The sequence below is a fragment of the Rhincodon typus genome, chromosome 7 (genome assembly GCF_021869965.1).
Source record: "Rhincodon typus isolate 14 chromosome 7, sRhiTyp1.1, whole genome shotgun sequence".
In the NCBI taxonomy this organism is placed as follows: Eukaryota; Metazoa; Chordata; class Chondrichthyes; order Orectolobiformes; family Rhincodontidae; genus Rhincodon; species Rhincodon typus.
Window position 1 is genome coordinate 65,635,596 of NC_063338.1, and position 19,910 is coordinate 65,655,505.

A 19,910-nucleotide genomic window follows, 5' to 3' on the forward strand; every position below is an offset into this window, starting at 1 on the left:
AGTAACTCATAAATCAATCTTTTTCCAATATGTAATGTGTACCAATGTTTCCAAATTTTGCTTAATCAAATTGTATCAAATTATTTGTATACTAATCTATTTATTGTCATGGAATTCCAAATAAGAAAACATTTCCTGTTTATTTCTACACTATTTCCAGCATTTGATATTGTAATATAGCCCATTTAATGTCCTAATCTTTCAAGGTTACAGCATCTCAGCTGGATGAAACTAAATTAAATTTATATGCTAATACATCAGAACTTATTCCCTAGCTAATCAGGGCATGATTGGCACTGTAATTGATTGTGTTATTTCATCATGAATATGCTAGAATATGATCAGCCCTCAACTTTAAATTAAGCTTCTACTTGCTGATTGTAATCAGTTGTTGTGCCTTATTTTCTCCAACGAGCTGTCCTTCATTTCCTGGGTTTTTTTTTAATATGTTTAATGTATAGTTCTGTTTGCATTTTAGAAACACCTATATTGGTACCAGTAAACAGTATAAGGCCACCTTCTTTATGCTTCTGTAAAACTGCAGATTGTCGGTTCTTCTTAACTTTCAGCAAAACATCAATACAATTGAATGTTTTCAGTTTCCAGGGTCTTCTCCAATTTCAGTATTGTGACAATGCAATAAAGTACTGCAAAATGGAAAAAAAACATTTACTGAGATAACACAATGGAAGGCACAGATAAAGTCACAAAAGTAAGTTTAGCTGAGTAAACCTGAAGTTAACTGTTGATGTGTTGATGGTCTGGAATTGCAGAATTGGGAGCTATGAACTTTGATCTTCACTGAATCTTTGCATGGATTTAAATTGCAGAAGCTCTATCCTCAAGTGTTTACACCATATTGCATTAGTATTTGTCATATTTCTAACTACGTGGTTCTTCTTTCCTTAATGCCCACATGACAGCAAGGTGGGACATGTCGTCAACCATCCTAGGAAAGTGGGTTGCATCCCTAGGTAAGTTTCTAGGGTCAGAACCATCATCACAACCAGAAGATTAAAGGTTATTGGATACTTAAACATGGATTTTCCCTGTAAGCCAAATGGATTCATAAGTTGGATGCCTGCCTAATGGTCAAATGTCCCTTATTGAGAATCATTGATTTCTGGTATTCTTTGCTGATGTGACACAATATACGACCTTTTTCTGGAGCGCTGTGCTTTGTGCCTCAGTACCATAGCATGGTATCTAAAATAGATCTCCATGATATTAATTTTTTTTTAAATTTAGTCAAATCTACTGTCAATTTATAGGTCATAAAGAGATTTCCTATTTTATGAAACTTATTATTTTATTACTATTTTGTTATTTTGATTTATTGTGCTCTTTGTTTTGCTATTTTGTGCACATGATAACAGGGGTCTTATATAAAATTATCATTTAAACACTGAGGTTCTTTTTGTTTGAATGGTAGTGGTGAAGATATTTTAATTTCAACAAACTGATGCAATGTAGTTCAAAATCTTTGTGATATCACCATTAGGAAATTATTGTACCGTCAGTAATAATTCTGTTATAGATCAGTTACTTCTGCAATGGTTAGAAATAAACAACACTGAGGAAAAAGATGTTGAATTAGTAAGAAGTCTTATTATAAAGATCAAGCAAAAAGAAAATAGGAAAGAAGTTATGACCAGGATAAGGAAAGCAACAAAGCAATATGAAAAGAGGAATATTTTTACAGTAAAATGTATTATGTTTAAATCGAGCACAAAACACCATAATGCTGGAAAGCTGAAACAGAAACAGGAAATGCTGGAAATACTCAGCAATTTGGCCATGTTTGCAGAGGGAAAATCATAGTTAACGTTTCTAAACAGTGAACCTTTATCAGCATAATTCAGTATATCACTAAAAATAGAATGAAATGTGAGGTGGAGCCTTGGATGGAATTGTGAGTTCATAGAAAATAAGTAGAAATTTGATGCCCATCATCAATGACTGGTTGGGTCATATGGCCTTTATCTGTGTTACAATTTCCATTTTTAATATTTAGTGAATTGGGTCTTGACATTATTTGACAAAGTAACAGCAATGTAAATCATATATATTAAAGTGTCAAAAGAGATAAGCTATCAGTGCTCCAGCTGAACCAATTAAAATATTCTTAATTAATATTTTTGATAACTGCCTGTCTGTTTGGAAATCACTGACACATTAAGGGAGGAACTGGCAGCTATTTCTAAGCATAAATATGAATTACCATAAACCACTGAAGTGAAGAGATTAGTGTTGCACTGTGGAGTGATGGCTATTTTATTAACAACTTTATCTTAGATCCCTTAAATTGTCACACTTTCTGACTGTCTCCAGCAGATCATGTTTTGTACAGATTTAGTGCATTTTGTTCGATCAGAGTTGTAACGTAACATTCGTGACTCTTTAATTTTTAGAAATCATTGGTAAGTGGACAATGTCTGGCTAAAGTTCAGTTAATTTTTAAACGTTTTTGTGCAAAACCAATTTAGAGCTATATTTTTCTACTCAAAGTTTGGATTTTGTAATTTTAATAGATAAAATTGAGTAATAGCTGTTAATTGTGTTCTAATATAATACATTAAAATGTATATTTATAAGATGCATGGAATTTGGTTTTGCTAATTTTCCCAATATTTCCACTTATGAAAATTTCTAAAGCATATTTCGGTCTGTAAACGAGCTGAAAGTAATATTTAGTGAAATGCAAATAAGTTGAGCAATAAGTTTAACTGCTTACATTTCAAGTCATGCGTAGAGTTCCTCAAGTCATTTTCCAATATAAATTTGGATAAATCCACAATGTTCATTTGTCATTTAGCATACTACTTGCTGTAGTTTTAATGTCCTATTACACCAATGTCATATTGCACTTATGTACAGAATAACATTAACGTATAAAATATTGCATTGAAAACCCTGAATATTCAGTTGGGTGCTTTTTTTTATTCAATGCATTCTCTGCAATGCATTTATTTCCCTACAGCATTTAATGAGATGAAAAGATAAATATTTTCCATGAACTGCTGTATTCTTTCTGCTGTATCATCAGTTTTGAAAAAAGTGATCCATGCCCAAATCAAGATGTAGTTTATCTTGCAGGAGAGCTTGGTAGTAACATTGCTGTTCTTGACCTTCTTGGTAGAATAGGTCATTGGGCTTGGGATCATATCAAAGTAAGCTTAGGGAGCTTCTGCAGTGTATCTTGTAAACATACAGCAATTACATTCTAATGGTAATGGAGAGGTGGATATCAAGGTAGTACAGGAGAGCTAATCAGGCAAACTGCTCTATCCTAGATGGTGCCAAGCTGCTTGTATTTTGTTGTAACAACATCCATCCAAGCAACGATCGAATATTTTGTCACAAATGTGACTTGAGCATTGTAAGTCATGCAAATGAGTTTAGGGATCAGATCTGAGCTGCTTGTCTCACAGTACCTTTTCTCTGCCCTGCTCTTGACATGACAGTTGTTATAACTGATCGTTGGTGATCCCAAAGAGGTTGATGTGAGAAACTTAGCAAATATGCCTTTATTAAAATTACTGGGAACAAGGGACCTTCACGTGTTTGAGGTTATCCTAACCTTGCATTTGTCAATGAATGATACGTATCATTTTCAGCTCACAGTGGAAACTGCCATGGACAATTTTTATATCCCCAATAATTTTGAAGCATGATACCCATGTAGCATGATTGACAAGTTATATACATATAGCACAATAGGACACCATTCAGCCTGTTGTGTTGTGCTGGCTGTTTTGAAAGAGCGGTCATGTTTTGCCCCATGTCTATACTTTTTGCTAATAATTGTGTAAGTTGCTTTTCCTCAAGTACTTGTCCAAAGCATTTTAAAATTCTTCACAAATTAACTTTCATTATCTTTTCAGGTGATGTTTTCCAGATCGTAAGAATTGTAAAATGGGGAATATCCTCTCTAGGTATCTTGCTAGTGATTTCAAATCTGTAGTTATTGACTCACCTCCCAAATGAAATATTTTTTCTCTTTATAAAAGTTTCTCTAATTGAAAACCTCTATTTGGCCACCTCTTAATCTTTTCAAAAGAGAACAGTCCTAACTTTTTCAACCCGTCCCTATTAGGCACCTTCTATGGTAACCTAGTGGTTAGGATTTGGCGCTCTCACCGCCACAGCATGGGTTCAATTCCTGGCCAGGGAATGCAAGTCCTCCTTTGGGGCGGCACGGTAGCTCAGTGGTTAGCACTGCTGCCTCACAGCGCCAGGGACCCGGGTTCAATTCCACCCTCGGGTGACTGTCTGTGTGGAGTTTGCACATTCTCCCCATGTTTGCATGGATTTCTTCCAAGTGCTCCAGTTTCCTCCCACAGTCTAAAGATGTGAAGGCTAGGTGGATTGGCCATGCTAAATTGCCTGTACTGTTCAGGGATGTATAGATTAGGTGGGTTATCGGTGGATGGGTCTGGGTGGAATGTTCTGAGGGTTCGTGTGGGCTTATTGGTCCCAAGGGCCTGTTTCCACACTGTAGGGATTCTTTGATTCTGTGATCTATGATAAAATTACTCATCCCTGACAACATGCTGATAAAACATCTACCCACCCTTTCAAAGGCCTTTCCAGTTTTCATGAAGTGTGGTACCCAGTGACAATATCCCAGCCAGTGATTTATAAAGTTTAGCACAATCTCGTTGCTTTTACTTTGCAATCCTCTATTTTTAAGCCCAAGTACAAAATGCTTTTTTTTATATATTGGTCTTTGTAAAATACATCATTTCACACAACATTGCATTGAACTGCATTTGCCTAGTTCACCAAGCTATCTGTGTCCTCCTGAAGTTTATTCTTGTTTTTTAACACTTTCACAGGATGTGGATTGTCATAGGCAAGACCAGGATTTGTTGCCTACCTCTTATTGTCATTGAGAAGGCAGTTGTTAACTACCTCTTGAATGCAACTGAGTGACTTGCTTAGATCATTTCAGAGGGTACTTAAGAGCAAACTATATTGCTCAGAGTTTGAAATCACACAGAGACTAGACCAGGTCAGGATAGTAGATTTCCTTCACTAGAGGATATTAGTGAACCTGATGGATTTTTACGACAACCAGTGGTTTCATGTTCGCAGTTACTGACAGTAGCTGTTTATTCCTTATCAACTATCCACTATACCAAGTTTTGAGTGATATGCAAACTTTATAATGCCACTCCCTACAATAAGGGTAAGTTTGTTGAATGGAAAATTGAAAAGAGTATTGGACCCTAAACTGACCCTTCCAGCCACAACTACCAATTAGCTCCAATGATGTCCATTCATCACCATCCTTTGCTTGCTGTCACTGCGTCGATTTTGCATGCATATTGCAAAGATACATTTAATTTCATAGGCTTAAATCTCCTGTGTAGTACTTTGCTTACTTTCCAAGATGCGTATATACATGTACTGTGCCACCTTCATCGACCTGTTATATCAAAATTAAATTCTTTGAGACATTGTGTATGAACTTGGACATTGGACCAACCATTATACCTCACGTCTGATGTCCACTTCTGTTGTAGTCAGTCAAACTGAATAATGAGCAGAGGGTATAATAACTAATCAATGTGCTAACACCTGCTTGGCTTTTCTATCCATTTCCAATTTCACCCCAACATCTGCTCAATCATTGTTGATGCTACTGTTGAATGGTCTTATTCTTTTCAAATGTCATTTAGAATTCCTCATGATTGCAAAAGTCTTTTGTCGTCTTTGTACAAAATCTCTGGACATTTAGAGGCAGGCTGGGAAGTAAAGGAAAATTGGAATAATCGATCAATTTTGTTGGGGATTGGTTCTTCCATGTGTAATGGTCAGATGTTAAACTGTTATTGACAGTGATTTGTGAACAGTGTGCCCACAGCCTGAGCAGTAATTTGAAACTGATCTGTAGTTTGGTAATGTATTTTGAAAACAAAAATATTTAAGTAGATTTCTAAGGTTAGAATAAATAGAGACTTCCTGTTAAAACTTTTTTTTTGTAATAAGGTCTACAGCCATAACTTTTTATTCTGTTGCAGGCTCATTGTGGTCATTAACAGGAGCTGTATTGTACGCCATCTATATAGTCATGATTAAAAGAAAAGTTGACCGAGAAGACAAAATTGACATACCCATGTTTTTTGGTAAGATGAACAGTCACACAGCATACACTATAATTTTTTTTGAATGATAAGATCAGCTATGGTTGCATGTTCTGAATTAACTGCAGTTGCTCCAGGTTTTCCTACACTAGGTATATCCATGTCAATGACTATCTTTAGGCTGGGAAAGTGGAAACCTTAAAATCTGGGAATTTCTGAGATGGTTTAAACAATGCTGATTTTATATTCTAATGCAAACATTTTATGGAAAGTATTTAGTACAATTCATATGATCTCAATCTGATCCTGTTAAACCTATCCACATCACTGTCCATGATACCACTTATTTTAGTGTCATCTACAAAGTTACCAATCATGCCTTGTACATTCTCATCCAAATCATTAATATAGACAACAAACAGCAATGGGCCCAGCACTAATCCCTGAGGCACACCACTAGTCACAGGCCTCCAGTCCAACAAACATCCTTCCACTATTTCTCTCTGCTTCCCACCATCAAACCAATTGTGTATCCAATTTGCCAACTCTCTCTGAATTTCATGTGATCTAACCTTTTGGAGCAGCCTACCAGGTGCAACCTTATGAAAGGCCTTTCTGAAATCCATGTAGACTACGTCGACCACCCTGCCCTCATCAGCCTTCCTGGTCACTTCAAAGAACTCTAACAAATTTGTGAGGCATAATCTCCCATGCATGAAGCCATGCTGACTACTCCTAATCAAACCCTGTCTTTCTAAATGCACGTGTATCTTATCCCTCAGAATCTTCTCAAGTAACTTAGCTACCTCAGATGTTAAGCTTATTGGTCTATAATTCCCAGATTTTTCTTTGCAGCCCTTCTTGAATAAGGGCACAACATTCGCTACGCTCCAGTTTCCGGGACTTCACCCGGGGCTAACGATGATGCAAATATATCAGCCAGAGCCCCTGCAATTTCTTCTGTAGCCTCTTGCAGGGTTCTTGGATATATCTGATCAGGACCAGGAGATTTATCCGCCTTCATACGCAAGTTCATAAGAGACAGAAGCAGGAGTAGGCCATTCGGCCCGTCAAGCCTGGTCCGTCATTCAGTAAGATCATGGCTGATCTCTCCGTGGTCTCAGCTCCTCCCACTTGCATTATCCCCGTAACCCTTAATCCCCCTACCATGCGCGAATCTATCCAACTGTGTCTTAAATATATTTAATGAAGCTGCCTCTATTGCTTCCTTGGGCAGAGAATTCTATAGATTCACCACTCTCTGGGAAAAGCAGTTCCTCCTCATCTCTGTTCTAAATCTACCCCCCCTAATCTTGAGGCTATGCCCCCAAGTCCTAGTCTCTCCCACCAGTGGAAACAACTTGCCTGCCTCTTTCTTATCTATCCCTTTCATATTTTAATATGTTTCTATAAGATCCCCTTCATTTTTCTAAATTCTAGCGAGTAAATCCCAGGCAGCTCAACCTGTCCTCGTAGGGTAACCCCTCATCTCCGGAATCAGCTTGGTGAACCTCCTCTGCACCGCATCCAAAGCCAGTATGTCCTTCTTCGAGTACGGAGACCAGAACTGCACACAATATTCCAGGTGCAGCCTCACTAACACCTTGTTCAATTGCAGCAGAACCTCCCTGCTCTTAATTTCAATCCCTCTAACAATGAATCCAACATTCTGTTTGCCCTCCTGATTACCTGTTGCACCTGTAAGCCAACTTCTGGCGATTCATATACATGCACTCCTAAATCTCTCGGCACAGCAGCATGCTGCAGTCTTTCACCATTTAAATAGTAATCTGATCTATTATTTTTAATTCCAAAGTGGACAACCTCGCATTTTACCAATATTGCATTCCATGTGCCAGATCATTACCCAATCACTTAACCTATCTAAATCTCTCTGCAGACTCTCTACATCCTCTGCACCGTTTGCCTTTCCACTCAATTTAGTGTCATCAGCAAACTTAGATACGTTACACTCGGTCTCCTCTTCCGAATCTTTATTTTATATCACGAACAGTTGCGGTCCCAACACCTTCCTCTGTGGCACTCCGCGCATCACTGATCTCCAACCAGAGAAACACCCGTTTATCCCAACTCTCTGCCTTCTATTGGTTAACCAGTCCTCTATCCATGCTAATATATTCCCTGCAACTCCATGCATTCTTAACTTATGGATGAGTCTTTCTTTTATGCCGTACCTTATCGAGCGCCTTCTAGAATTCCAAGTACACAACATCCACCTGTTCCCCTCTATCCACCACGATTGTTATATCCTCAAAGAATTCCAGTAAGTTTGTCAAACATGACCTTCCCTTCCTGAATCCATGCTGCATCTGCCTGATGGAACCCTTTCCATCCAGATGTCTCGCTATTTCTTCCTAAATGATAGCCTCAAGCAGATTGCCGACTACAGACATTAAGCTAACTGGCCTGTAGTTACCTGCCTTTTGCCTACGTCCTTTTTTAAACAGTAGCGTGACATTCGCTGCCTTCCAGTCTGCTGGGACCTGCCCAGAGTCCAGCGAATTCTGGTAAATTACATTCTAAAACTTCCAACACCACCTCTACTGTGACATGGACTGTCCTCAAGATATCGTCACTAACTTTCCCAAGTCTTTATGTCTTTCTCCATGGGTAAACACAGAGGAGAAATAGTAATTGAGGACCTCGCCCATCTCCTGCGGGTCCACACATACATGTCCACTTTGGCCCTTGAGGGATCCTGTTCTCTCTCTAGTTGTTCTTTTTCCTTTAATATACTTAAAGAATCCTTTTGGATTCACCCTAATCTTCTCAGCCAAAGCTATCTTGTGCCCCCATTTTGCCCTCCTGATTTCCTTTTTCACTAAACTCCTGTATCCCCTGTATACCTCCAGGGATTCCCTTGATCCCAGCTGCCTGTTCTTGAGCCATGCCTCCTCCTTTTTACTGGTCAAAGCCTCAATATCTCGTCATCCAGGGTTCCCTGCTCCTGCCAACCTTGCCTTTCACCCTCACAGGAACACATAGACCTTGAACTCTAGCTATCTCACTTTTAAAGGCCTCCCACTTACCAGAGGTCCCTTTGCCTGCAAACAAACTACTCCAATCAACCCCTACAAGGTCCTGTCTAATTCCATCAAAAGTCACCTTGCCCCAGTTTAGAACTTGAACCTGTGGACCAATTTTGTCCTTCTCCATAACTATTTTAAATTAATAGAACAATGGTCTTTGTCCCAAAGTGCTCCCCCACTGTCACCTCAGTTACATGTCCTGCCCTATATCCCAAGAGTAGGTCAAGTTTTGCCCATTCCCGCATAGGCCCCTGTATATACTGCTTGAGGAAACTTCCCACAACACATTTAACAAATTCCACCCATCTAAACCGTTAAGACTATTGGCAATCCCAGTCTATGTTAAATTAAAAATTAAAATCTCCCCCTATGACAACCCTATTTCTCCTGCAAGTCTCCACAATCTCCCTGCATGTTTGTTCCTCTAATTCCTATTGACTATTTGGGGGCCTAGTGCAATCCCAGTAACTTCACCATCCCCTTCTTATTTCTTACTTCCACCCACAAAGCCTCACTGGATGATCCCTCAGTTATTTCATCTCTGACTACTGCTGTGATACTCCCCTCAATCAAAAATGCAACTCTCCCTCCCCTCTTTCCTCCACCTCTGTCCCACCTAAAGCACCTGTACCCTGACACATTAAGCTGCCAGCCCTGTCCCTCCCTTAGCCATGTTTTAGTAAAAGCTATGATAGCCCAGCCCCACGTACCTATCCACGCCCTGAGTTCATCAGCGTTACCTGTCAGCCCTCTTGCATTGAAATAGAAGCAATTTAATGCAACTAGCATTCCTCGCTCCCTGTCCTGTTCCAGCCTGACCTGTCTTTTTAGCTTGCTGATTATTGAATCTCCTTCTGATTACTGAATCTCCTTCCAGCCTTGCACTTGCCTACCTGCTGTTGAGGATCCTCCCCGCCTCTGTTGATCTAGTTTAAACCCTCCCTTGCAGCATTAGCAAATCTGACCACCAGGAATTGGTCCCCCTCCAGTTCAGGTCAACCCGTCCCACTTGAACAGGTCTCCTCTGCCCCAGAAAAGATTCCAATGATCCAGGAATCTGAATCCTTGCCCCCTGCACCAATTCTTTAGCCACATGTTCATCTGCCATATCCTCCTGTTCTTAACCTCACTGGCACACGGTACTGGAAGTAATCCGGAGATTACCACCATCGAGGTCCTAGTTTTTAACATTTCTCCTAGCTCTCTCCAATCACTCTGCAAAACCTCATCCCTAATTCTACCTATTTCATTTGTACCAACATGCACAATGACTTCTGGCTGCTCACCCTCTCCCTTGAGAACGTTCTGCAGCCTCTCTAAGACATCCTGGACACTGGCACCCGGGAAGCAACACACCATCCTGGATTCCTGTCTTTGGCCACAGAATCTCCTGTCTGTCCCCCTAACTATCGAGTCTCCTATCACAAGTGTCCTATTTACCTTTACCCTTTCCCGCTGTGCCCCAGAGGCTGTCATAGTGCCACTGATCCGGCTACTGCTGCTTTCCCCTGAACGGTCATCCTCCTCCAACAGTGTCCAAAACGTTACACTTATTTGAGGGAAATGGCCATGGGGATTCCTGCTGCCTCTGCCTACTCCCTTTGCCTTTCCTGGTGGTCGTCACCCAGCTACTCTCTACCTGCTTCTCACTAAAATTCTAATCTATGATGTGTTCAGCATCTCAGACGATCCTGAGTGCATGCAGCTCCAGCTCCCAGCTCCCAGCTCCCAAGAGCAGCAGCTGGGTGCAATTCCCACACGTGTAGTCATCAGGGATGATGGAAGTGTCCCTGAGCTGCCACATCCTGCAGGAGGAGCATGCCACTGCCCGAACTAACATCTCAAATGCTCTAAGACTAAAAGGAAAGCTAAAGGAACTTTACCTGAGTTTACCTGTACTTTTTGCTGAGCCACTGCTCACCAAAGCCTCTTGAGCCAACGCCTTACTTCTCACTCTGCTACCAATAAATTTTCAAAAGCATGTCTCTCTTCCCCCTTTTTGGTTAGAGGAGGATGAAGGGAGGGAAACACTCCAGTGATGTTATGTTTGGAGTTTAAGCACTCCTTGATACCAGGCCCATGAAAATCTTATCCTCAGTGCAGGAGACTGCTTCCAGGCTTTAATGTATGTGCCGAAGTGATGCCTCTCTCTCTCAGTTGCTCTTTCCTGGATGCTCTTCCTCCTGCTGAGCATGGGGGCTGTTGCCACACGATCTGCTCCTCGGTGCAGGTGACTGTTTCCAGGCTCTAATGTATGCGCCAAAATGATGCCACTTCCTCTTGGTCGCCCTCTGCGTATGGTGGTACACATATGGAATGAGCTTTCAGTGGAAGTGGTTGAGGCGGGTACATTAACAACATTTAAAAGGCATTTGGACAAATACATGGATAGGGAAGGTTTAGAGGGATATGGGTCAAATGCAGAGAAGTGGGGTTAGTGTGGATGGACATTTTGATCGGCATGGACTAGTTTGAGCCAAAGGGCCTGTCTCCGTGCTGTATGACTCTATGACTCTATCCTGTAATTCCAAGAGTACATTATACTTCTGCACAATTGTACATGTGCTATCACCCTTGTGAACTTACGAGCTGAAATTTTGCCAGTCCCCAGGTTTGGGAAACTGTATTGTGGGGCTGGGGTGGGGATGACCTGATAAAATGCTGGAGAATCACATCAATCCAGCTCTTAGACACAGTACCACCACTGAGGAAGTTTCCTATGAGTGGGAAAGGCAGAGGCTCCGCTCTCCACCAAATGAAAGTGAACACCCAATTTGAAAGAGAGATTAAGTGTCTTTTCTCTGGCTTCTGGCACTTCACCAGGAATCAACCTTCCTTTGAGGAGGATACCAAGTCATGGAGGTGGCATCAAAGCTATCACTAGGTATAGGTTTTCCCTCGCTTCCCCTGCCTGCTTGGCCTGCATAGAAAAATGAGCATTCAATAATTTATTTTTAAGGACGCTTCAAATTTGTTTTGTCACGCAGTGGCTACCCCTTTCAGTGGTTCTGCGAAAGCTCCAGAACTGCTGACCCTTTGATTATGCTGGCAGCATTCAAGGCATGCCGGCTGTTCGTAATTGGCCACCTCCTCCTCCAGCAATTTCTTAATTGCTTGCCCAGTTCTATTGCAGGGGGAGTCGCACCTCATGTTAGCCTCCCTAAAGCCTATTCAATGATGGGACCTGCTTCACTTCCACAAGGTGTCACTCGTGGAAAGCCAATCACCACTTGAGAGTATGCAGTATTCACATGCACATGATATAAATTCAAATAATTTGAAAGGTCTATCTTTAGAATTGATGTGTATTTTGACATTTATTTGTATATTTGACAAGTTTATAAACATTGTAAGATTTTATTTAGGTGTTCTGTCCAATTATTATTTGCAATTGGAAACATCAATATCAGAGTCAAATGTAATGCTGAAAGTTTGTGCTTAAAAATTAGACAAGCTACACCACCAGCATCAAGCAAGCAAATTGGAAAATTGCTTAGGTATGCCAAAATAGAGGCCAAATCTATTCTAGCCAATTGCCATCTCTTCAGCTTATTGTTGATCATCAGCAAAATAATGGAGGGGGTCATCAACAATACAGCTATATAGAACTTTAGTTGGGCCACATTTGGAATATTCTGTACAGTTCTGGTTGCCACACTACCACAAGGGTGTGGAGGTTTTGGAGAGGGTACAGAAACAGTTTAGTAGGATGCTACTTGGTTTGGAAGGTGTTAGCTATGACGAGAGATTGGACAAACATTTTTTGTTTTCACTTGAACTTTGAAGGATGAGGTGTTACCTGACAGAAGTTTGCAAAACTATGAGAAGCATGGACAGAATGGATAGTCAGAGTCATTCTCCCAGGATAGATATGCCAACTATTAAGGGACAAATGTTTAAGGTAAAAGGGGGGTAAGTTTAAAGGATGTGAGCGGCAATTTTTTTATACACAGGGCACTAAGTGCCTGGAATGTACTGCCAGAGGAGATGGTAGAGGCAGATAAAATAGCAATGTTTAAGAGGCATCTTGACTGCTGTATGAATAGACAGGGAGTAGAGGGATATGGACTACAATGAGGCAAATGGTTTTTACTTCAGAAAGGCATCATGTGTTGACGCAGTCTTGGTGGGCTGAAGGGTCTGTTCCTGTGCTGGATTGTTCTTTGTTCTTTGTACTGTCAAACAACCCTTGCCCACCGGTGCTCAATTTGGGTTTCACTTGGTTTCTGACCTAATGACACTTTTGAGGCAAAGGTAGATAAAAAAGCTGAATTCAGAAGTCAAGTATGATGATGTCCCTTGACATTTGACTGAGTCCTGGTAATGTTGAGTTTAGTAGAGAATAAGGAAACACTCTCTACTGGTTGGAGTGATACATAACACAATGCTCATCCCTTGACTGGGCCAAGGAGCTCTGTGAAGAGAGGAAAATTCAAAGCCAAGGCAATGTCTGTGTGTCTGGTGACTTGTGGAGTAAGAGTGTCGCTGATGTCAATACATGGATCACAAGGTCATATTGATAGAATTTTACAGAATCCTTGAACTATAATGACCTATGCAACCAGACTCGGTGAAAGGAGCTGCCTTCCAAAGTTAGTATATTTACAAGTTTATTGGCATAAAAGCGATAGTTAAAAATAAGATGAGGCTGGATTAAGTCTGTTGGATTGAGTTTAAGGATGAAGCTTTTACTATTGAGAATCCTACCTTCCTTGTTTAGTATAACTGTTTAGCCATTATTGTTTGTGCTTGTTAGATTCATGTTTGGAGAGTGAAGAGTTTTTTTCAGTATTTCAATTTAATCCTGGAATCCTGCCACTTATTTTCTTACTCCTGGTTCTTCCATGCATACTACTCTTTAAATGATTATGGTCTATCAGGCCAGGTCCTAACAAGTGTCTGGCTTACCCAGTATTGCCAGACTGACATATGAAGAGACATGATCAGTTAGGATCATGTTTAGAGGACTTCAGTGGAATGAGGGGGATCTCATAGAAACCTGTAAGATTTTAACAGGATTAGATAGGCTAAACACAGGAAGGATGCAGTTGTGGCTGAGTGGTTAAGGTGATGAATTCAATGTTCCTGATGACTGAGAGTTCAGACCAGGCGTCACAATTTAAAGGATACAGGCTAGGTCATTTAGGACTGAAATAAGCAGAAATTTCTTCACCCAGAGAGTGGTGAGCCTGTGGAATTCTCTGCCATAGAAAGGGGTGCGGCCAAAATTTTGAATGTTTTCAAGATGTAGTTCTTGGGGCTAAAGTGTTCAAAGGCTATGCGGAGAAAGCAGGCACAGGGTACTGAGTTGCATGATCACCCATGATCATATTGAATAGTGGTGCATCTTGCAGGACCAGTTGGCCCTCTCCTGCTCCTATTTTTCCATGTTTCTCATAACTAGGGAACAAGAGATGGTCAGAAGTGGGAATTTTCATTTGATGATTGTAGTGTCTGGTTCAATTTACAACTTCTCAAAAAATGCATATTTACATGCAGAAAGACATGACAGCATTTAGGCTTGGACTGATGAGGAGTAACATTTGTACCAAACAGTGGCAATCTCGAACAAACATGACTTCCTGGTTTTCACAGGCATCCACAGACTGGAGTTCATTATTGATCAGAGCCCACTGACCAGTTCAAACTTCATTAGTTCTCCATTTAGATAGAAAGATATCCTTGAGGCAGGGTTTAATCAGTAATGATCCTTTTTGCAGAGGGAGCAAAGTAGGTTTTAAGTCTTTGACAATACAATGAATAGTGGCCCAAATCTTTTAAGCAGCAACCATGATGAACAGATTACCACTGCACACAAAGATTTCTCTAACTCGATGCTGCCATGCACCTTTTCTATGATCTTCCAATTCCAGGTGTAAAAGAAATACACAGCACAGTGTTAATTAGGGGGTAGGGTTGAGTTGGAGGAAGACAAGGCATGTTTCCTTACAGCCATAGCTACTAGAGGTCCATTATTTCAGCGTGGGTAAGGAGACTAGGTGGATAGTCGAGTTGGAGCATGTGTTCAGTTTGGATTGGGTTGGCACAAGAGTAGGAGTTGTGTGGCCTGATCTCTTTGGGGGTGTAGCGTGATCAGGATGGTAGTCAGATCAGGAGTTAATCGAGTGATCTGAGGGTCGATTGGGGGATCGGTTGTGAAGTTTAAATTCCTTAGAAACTCCCATTAGATCTGTATTTACAATTTTGTCAACATAGAAGAACAAAAAGTGATGGAAAGCTGGTAATGTTCAAAGGATCGTGAGCTAAATATATAAACGGGCTAAAGGAACTGCAGATTGAAATCAATATGAATTTATCTGGTATGCATATTTGAGCAGGAAATATCAACAAAGCTAAAAAGAAAAGTAATTGGAGGTGATTGTTAACATATTAATGAACATCATATAAACCAGGAATTTTAATAAAATCCTGAGATGCTTTGATTAGGCAAAGACAATCTTGCAATTAAGTGTTTCAGTTGCGTGTCAATCCATTGAAAATGAATAGGTTACTGCTGTCATAAAATCATACTCGGCTCAGAATTGAGGAAACAGCAAGGGACAGAAAGGAGTTGGATGTCCTGGTCCCAAATAATGTTTGTAATGTAGGAAATTAGACGTATATGTAATTTTGATAATACAGGTAATCGTTGGAGCATTTATTGCCCATCTCGAATTGCCCAGCAGACAGTTCAGAGTCAACTACGTTGCTGTGGGTCTGGAGTCACAGGTAGGCCAGACCAGGTAAGGATGGGCAGTTGCCTTCCCCAAAGGACATTAGTGAACCAGATGGGTTTTTCCAACAATCGACAATGGATTCACAGTCATCATTAGACTCTTAATTCCAGACATTTATTAAACTCAAATTCCATCATCTGCCGTGGTGGAATTCAAACCCGGGTCCTGGGAACGTTTTCTGGGTCTCTGGAATAACAGCCCAGTGTAATACCACTAGACCATTGCCTTCCCTGTTCATCATCTTTGTATCTTGGCCGAATATGTTTTGTTTTTATGCTTATAAGTTTATAGCTGACTAATTGAACTTTTTATTCTGAAGGTAATATAGATAAAGTACATAATTAGCCATTTTGGTGACTGAATAAAGATTTAAATATATGCTGTAATCAGTGGGGTAGTGGGACTGGATTGGGTCAGTTTTCCAACCTCCGTCATACTAGTTGACTGAGATGGATTAGGAAATTGCAATGAAACATACACTTGTACTCACAACAGCTAGTACTTAAGGAAGTAAGACTGTAGGCAGAAGCAGACCATTCAGCTCCTCAAGTCTGCTCTATTATTCAGTGAAATCAAGCTGATCAGATAATCCTGAATTCCACTTTCCTGTCCTTTTTCCCCATAATCCTTGTTTCCTTTACTTATTTAAAAACCTGTCTGTCTCACCCTTGAATATACTTAATCACTGTGCCTAAACAACTGTCTGCTGTAAAGAATTCCACAAATTTGCAACGTCCTGAGAGAAAAAGTTCCTCCTCGTCAGTGTCTTAAACGTGCAAGACATTGTTCTGAGAGTCCTAGACTCTTCCGCAAGGGGAAACAACATTTCTGTATCTACCCTATCAAGTCCCATAAGAATCTCATGTTTCAATAATGTCATTTTTCATTCTTCTATATTCCAACAAGTGTGGACCCAATCTACTCAACATCTCCTCCAAAAGGCACTCTTTCCATGGCAACTTTCAACTTAGTGAACCTTCTCTGGACTGACTCCAATGCCACTATATCTCTCCTTGGATAAGAGAGCCAAAACTGTGTTCCAGCAGTAGCCTGAATAGTGTGTTGTATAGTTTTAACAAAAGCGCCCTCCTTTTTTTACTCCATTCCCTTTGAAATAAAGGCCAACATTCCATTTCCCTCGCTTGCTTACTTGCTGAACTTGGATGCTAGTTTTTTGTGATTCATGGACAAGGACTCCCAAATCCTTCTGTTTTGTAGTTTTCTGCAGTGTTTGTCCATGTTAATAAAATTCAACTCCTCTATTCTTCCTACTAAAGTGTATAATCTCACACTTTTCCACATTATATTCCATCTGCCAAGCTCTTTCCCACTCACCTAACCTGTATGTATCTCTCTGCAGATTCCTCTCATCGTTATCAGCACTTGCCTGCCCACTATTTTTGTGTCATCCACAAAATTGACTATAGTACATTTACTTACATCATCCAAGCCGTTAATATATATGGTAATTAATTGTGACCCCAGCGCTGATCTGTCTGTCACACCACTAGTTGCAAGTTGCCATCTTGAAAATGCCCTAATTCTTGTCCCAACTTGAAGACAGTAAAGACTGCAGATGCTGGAAGCCAGAGTCAACAGATGTGAAGCTGGAAAAGCACAGCAGAAAAGCGTACCATGAATCACAGCATCCGAGAAGCAGGAAAATCAATATTTCAGGCCAAAACTCTTTGTCAGGACTGGGGAGGGGAGGGGAGCCCAGAAGTAAAGAGAGGGAGGGGAGTGAAGCTGGGGGAAGAGTAGGTAGAATTGCAATAGGTGGTTGCAGGTAGGAGATTCTTGTGATTGGTCAGTGGGAATGGTGGAGTGGATGGATGAATCAGAAGGTGGACACGTGAGGATGAGGGGGAGGGTTGGTCATGGCATAAAGTTGGGGTGAAGGGATTTTGAAGCTGGTGAAATGAATATTGAGGCCATTGGGCTGTAAGCTCCCAAGGCAAAATATCAGATGTTGTTCCTCCAGTTTACATTTGGCCTCATTCTAATTAAAATGGATGGCAACCGGAAGATCGGGTTGGTTGGTGTGTACAGAGCGCAGATGTTCCACGAACCGATCCTGGAGTCTGCGTTTGGTCTCTCAAGGACCCGTTCGTGGAAACAACCCACCAAACAACCCAACCTTCCAGTTGCCATCCATTTTAATTCCCCCACGCATTCGGCTGGTGACGTGTCCATCCTTGGCCGCCTCCTCTGTTAGAGTGAGGCCAAGTATAAACTGGAGGAGCAACACCTCATATTTTGCCTTGGGAACTTACAGCCCAATGGCCTCAATATTGAATCAGAGATAGTAGGAACTGCAGATGCTAGAGAATCCGAGACAACAAGGTGCAGGGCTGGATGAACACAGCAGGCCAAGCAGCATCATAGGAGCAGAGAGGCTGACGTTTCGGGCCTAGACCCTTCATCAGAAAAGGTGGAGGGGAAGGGGGTTTTGAAATAAATAGGGAGAGAGTGGGAGGCGGATAGAAGAGGGATAAAGGAGAGGATAGGTGGAGAGGAAACAAACAGGTCGAAGAGGCGGGGATGGGGCCAGTAAAGGTGAGTGTAGGTAGGGAGTTAGGAAGGGGATAGGTCAGTCCAGGGAGGACGGACAGGTCAAGGGGGCGGGATGAGGTTGGTCGGTAGGAGATGGAGGTGCGGCTTGAGGTGGGAGGAGGGGATAGGTGGGAGGCAGGGACGAGCTGGACCAAAAAAGAATCCCCCTCGTCCTCACGTACCACCCCACCAACCTCCGGATCCAACGCATCATCCTCTGACACTTCCACCATCTGCAATCCGACCCCACCACCAAAGACATCTTTCCCTCCCCACCCTTATCTGCTTTCTGGAGGGACCACTCTCTCTGTGACTCCCTTGTCCGCTCCACACTCCCCTCCAGCTCCACCACACCCGGCACTTTTCCCTGCAACCGCAGGAAGTGCTACATCTGCCCCCATACCTCCTCCCTCACCCCTATCCCAGGCCCCAAGAAGACTTTCCACATCAAGCAGATGTTCACCTGCACATCTGCCAATGTGGTATACTGCATCCGCTGTACCCGGTGTGGCTTCCTCTACATCGGGGAAACCAAGCGGAGACTCGGGGACCGCTTTGCAGAACACCTACGCTCAGTTCGCAATAAACAACTGCACCTCCCAGTTGCGAACCATTTCAACTCCCCCTCCCATTCCTCAGACGACATGTCCATCCTGGGCCTCCTGCAGTGCCACAACGATGCCACCCGAAGGTTGCAGGAACAGCAACTCATATTCCGCTTGGGAACCCTGCAGCCCAATGGTATCAATGTGGATTTCACAAGTTTCAAAATCTCCCCTCCCCCTACCGCATCCCAAAACCAGTCCAGCTCGTCCCTGCCTCCCTAACCTGTTCTTCCTCCCACCTATCCCCTCCTCCCACCTCAAGCCGCACCTCCATCTCCTACCGACCAACCTCATCCCGCCCCCTTGACCTGTCCGTCCTCCCTGGACTGACCTATCCCCTTCCTAACTCCCTACTTACACTCACCTTTACTGGCTCCATCCCCGCCTCTTCGACCTGTTTGTTTCCTCTCCACCTATCCTCTCCTTTATCCCTCTTCTATCCGCCTCCCACTCTCTCCCTATTTATTTCAAAACCCCCTTCCCCTCCCCCTTTTCTGATGAAGGGTCTAGGCCCGAAACGTCAGCCTCTCTGCTCCTATGATGCTGCTTGGCCTGCTGTGTTCATCCAGCCCTGCACCTTGTGGCCTCAATATTGACTTCACCAGCTTCAAAATCCATCCACCACCAGCCTTAACCCATGTCCAGCCGTCCCTGTCCTCCTGGCCTCCCTGACCTGACCTAACCTGTCCATCTTCCTATACACTTGTCTGTGCCATCCTTCCCAATGACCAATCACAATAACCTACCTGCATCCACCTATCACCATCCCACCTACCCTTTCTCCACCCCCAATCCCCTCCCTCTATTTACATTCAGGCTCCCCCCAAGTCCTGAAGAAGGGTTTTAGCCCGATACGTTAACTTTCCTGCTCCTCAG

The 19,910-nt window shown here is 42.1% G+C and overlaps 1 protein-coding gene across 1 annotated transcript in view; it reads left to right on the top strand.

Moving 5' to 3' along the window:
* LOC109918754 (solute carrier family 35 member F5) overlaps window positions 1-19,910 on the top strand; it is a gene marked incomplete at its 5' end in the record, with an annotated part of 70,512 nt that overhangs the window by 24,653 nt on the left and 25,949 nt on the right. The window contains one exon of the mRNA XM_048599235.1: window positions 6,027-6,131. Coding sequence (XP_048455192.1) covers window positions 6,027-6,131 — 105 coding nt within the window. The remainder of the gene's footprint in view (window positions 1-6,026; window positions 6,132-19,910) is intronic.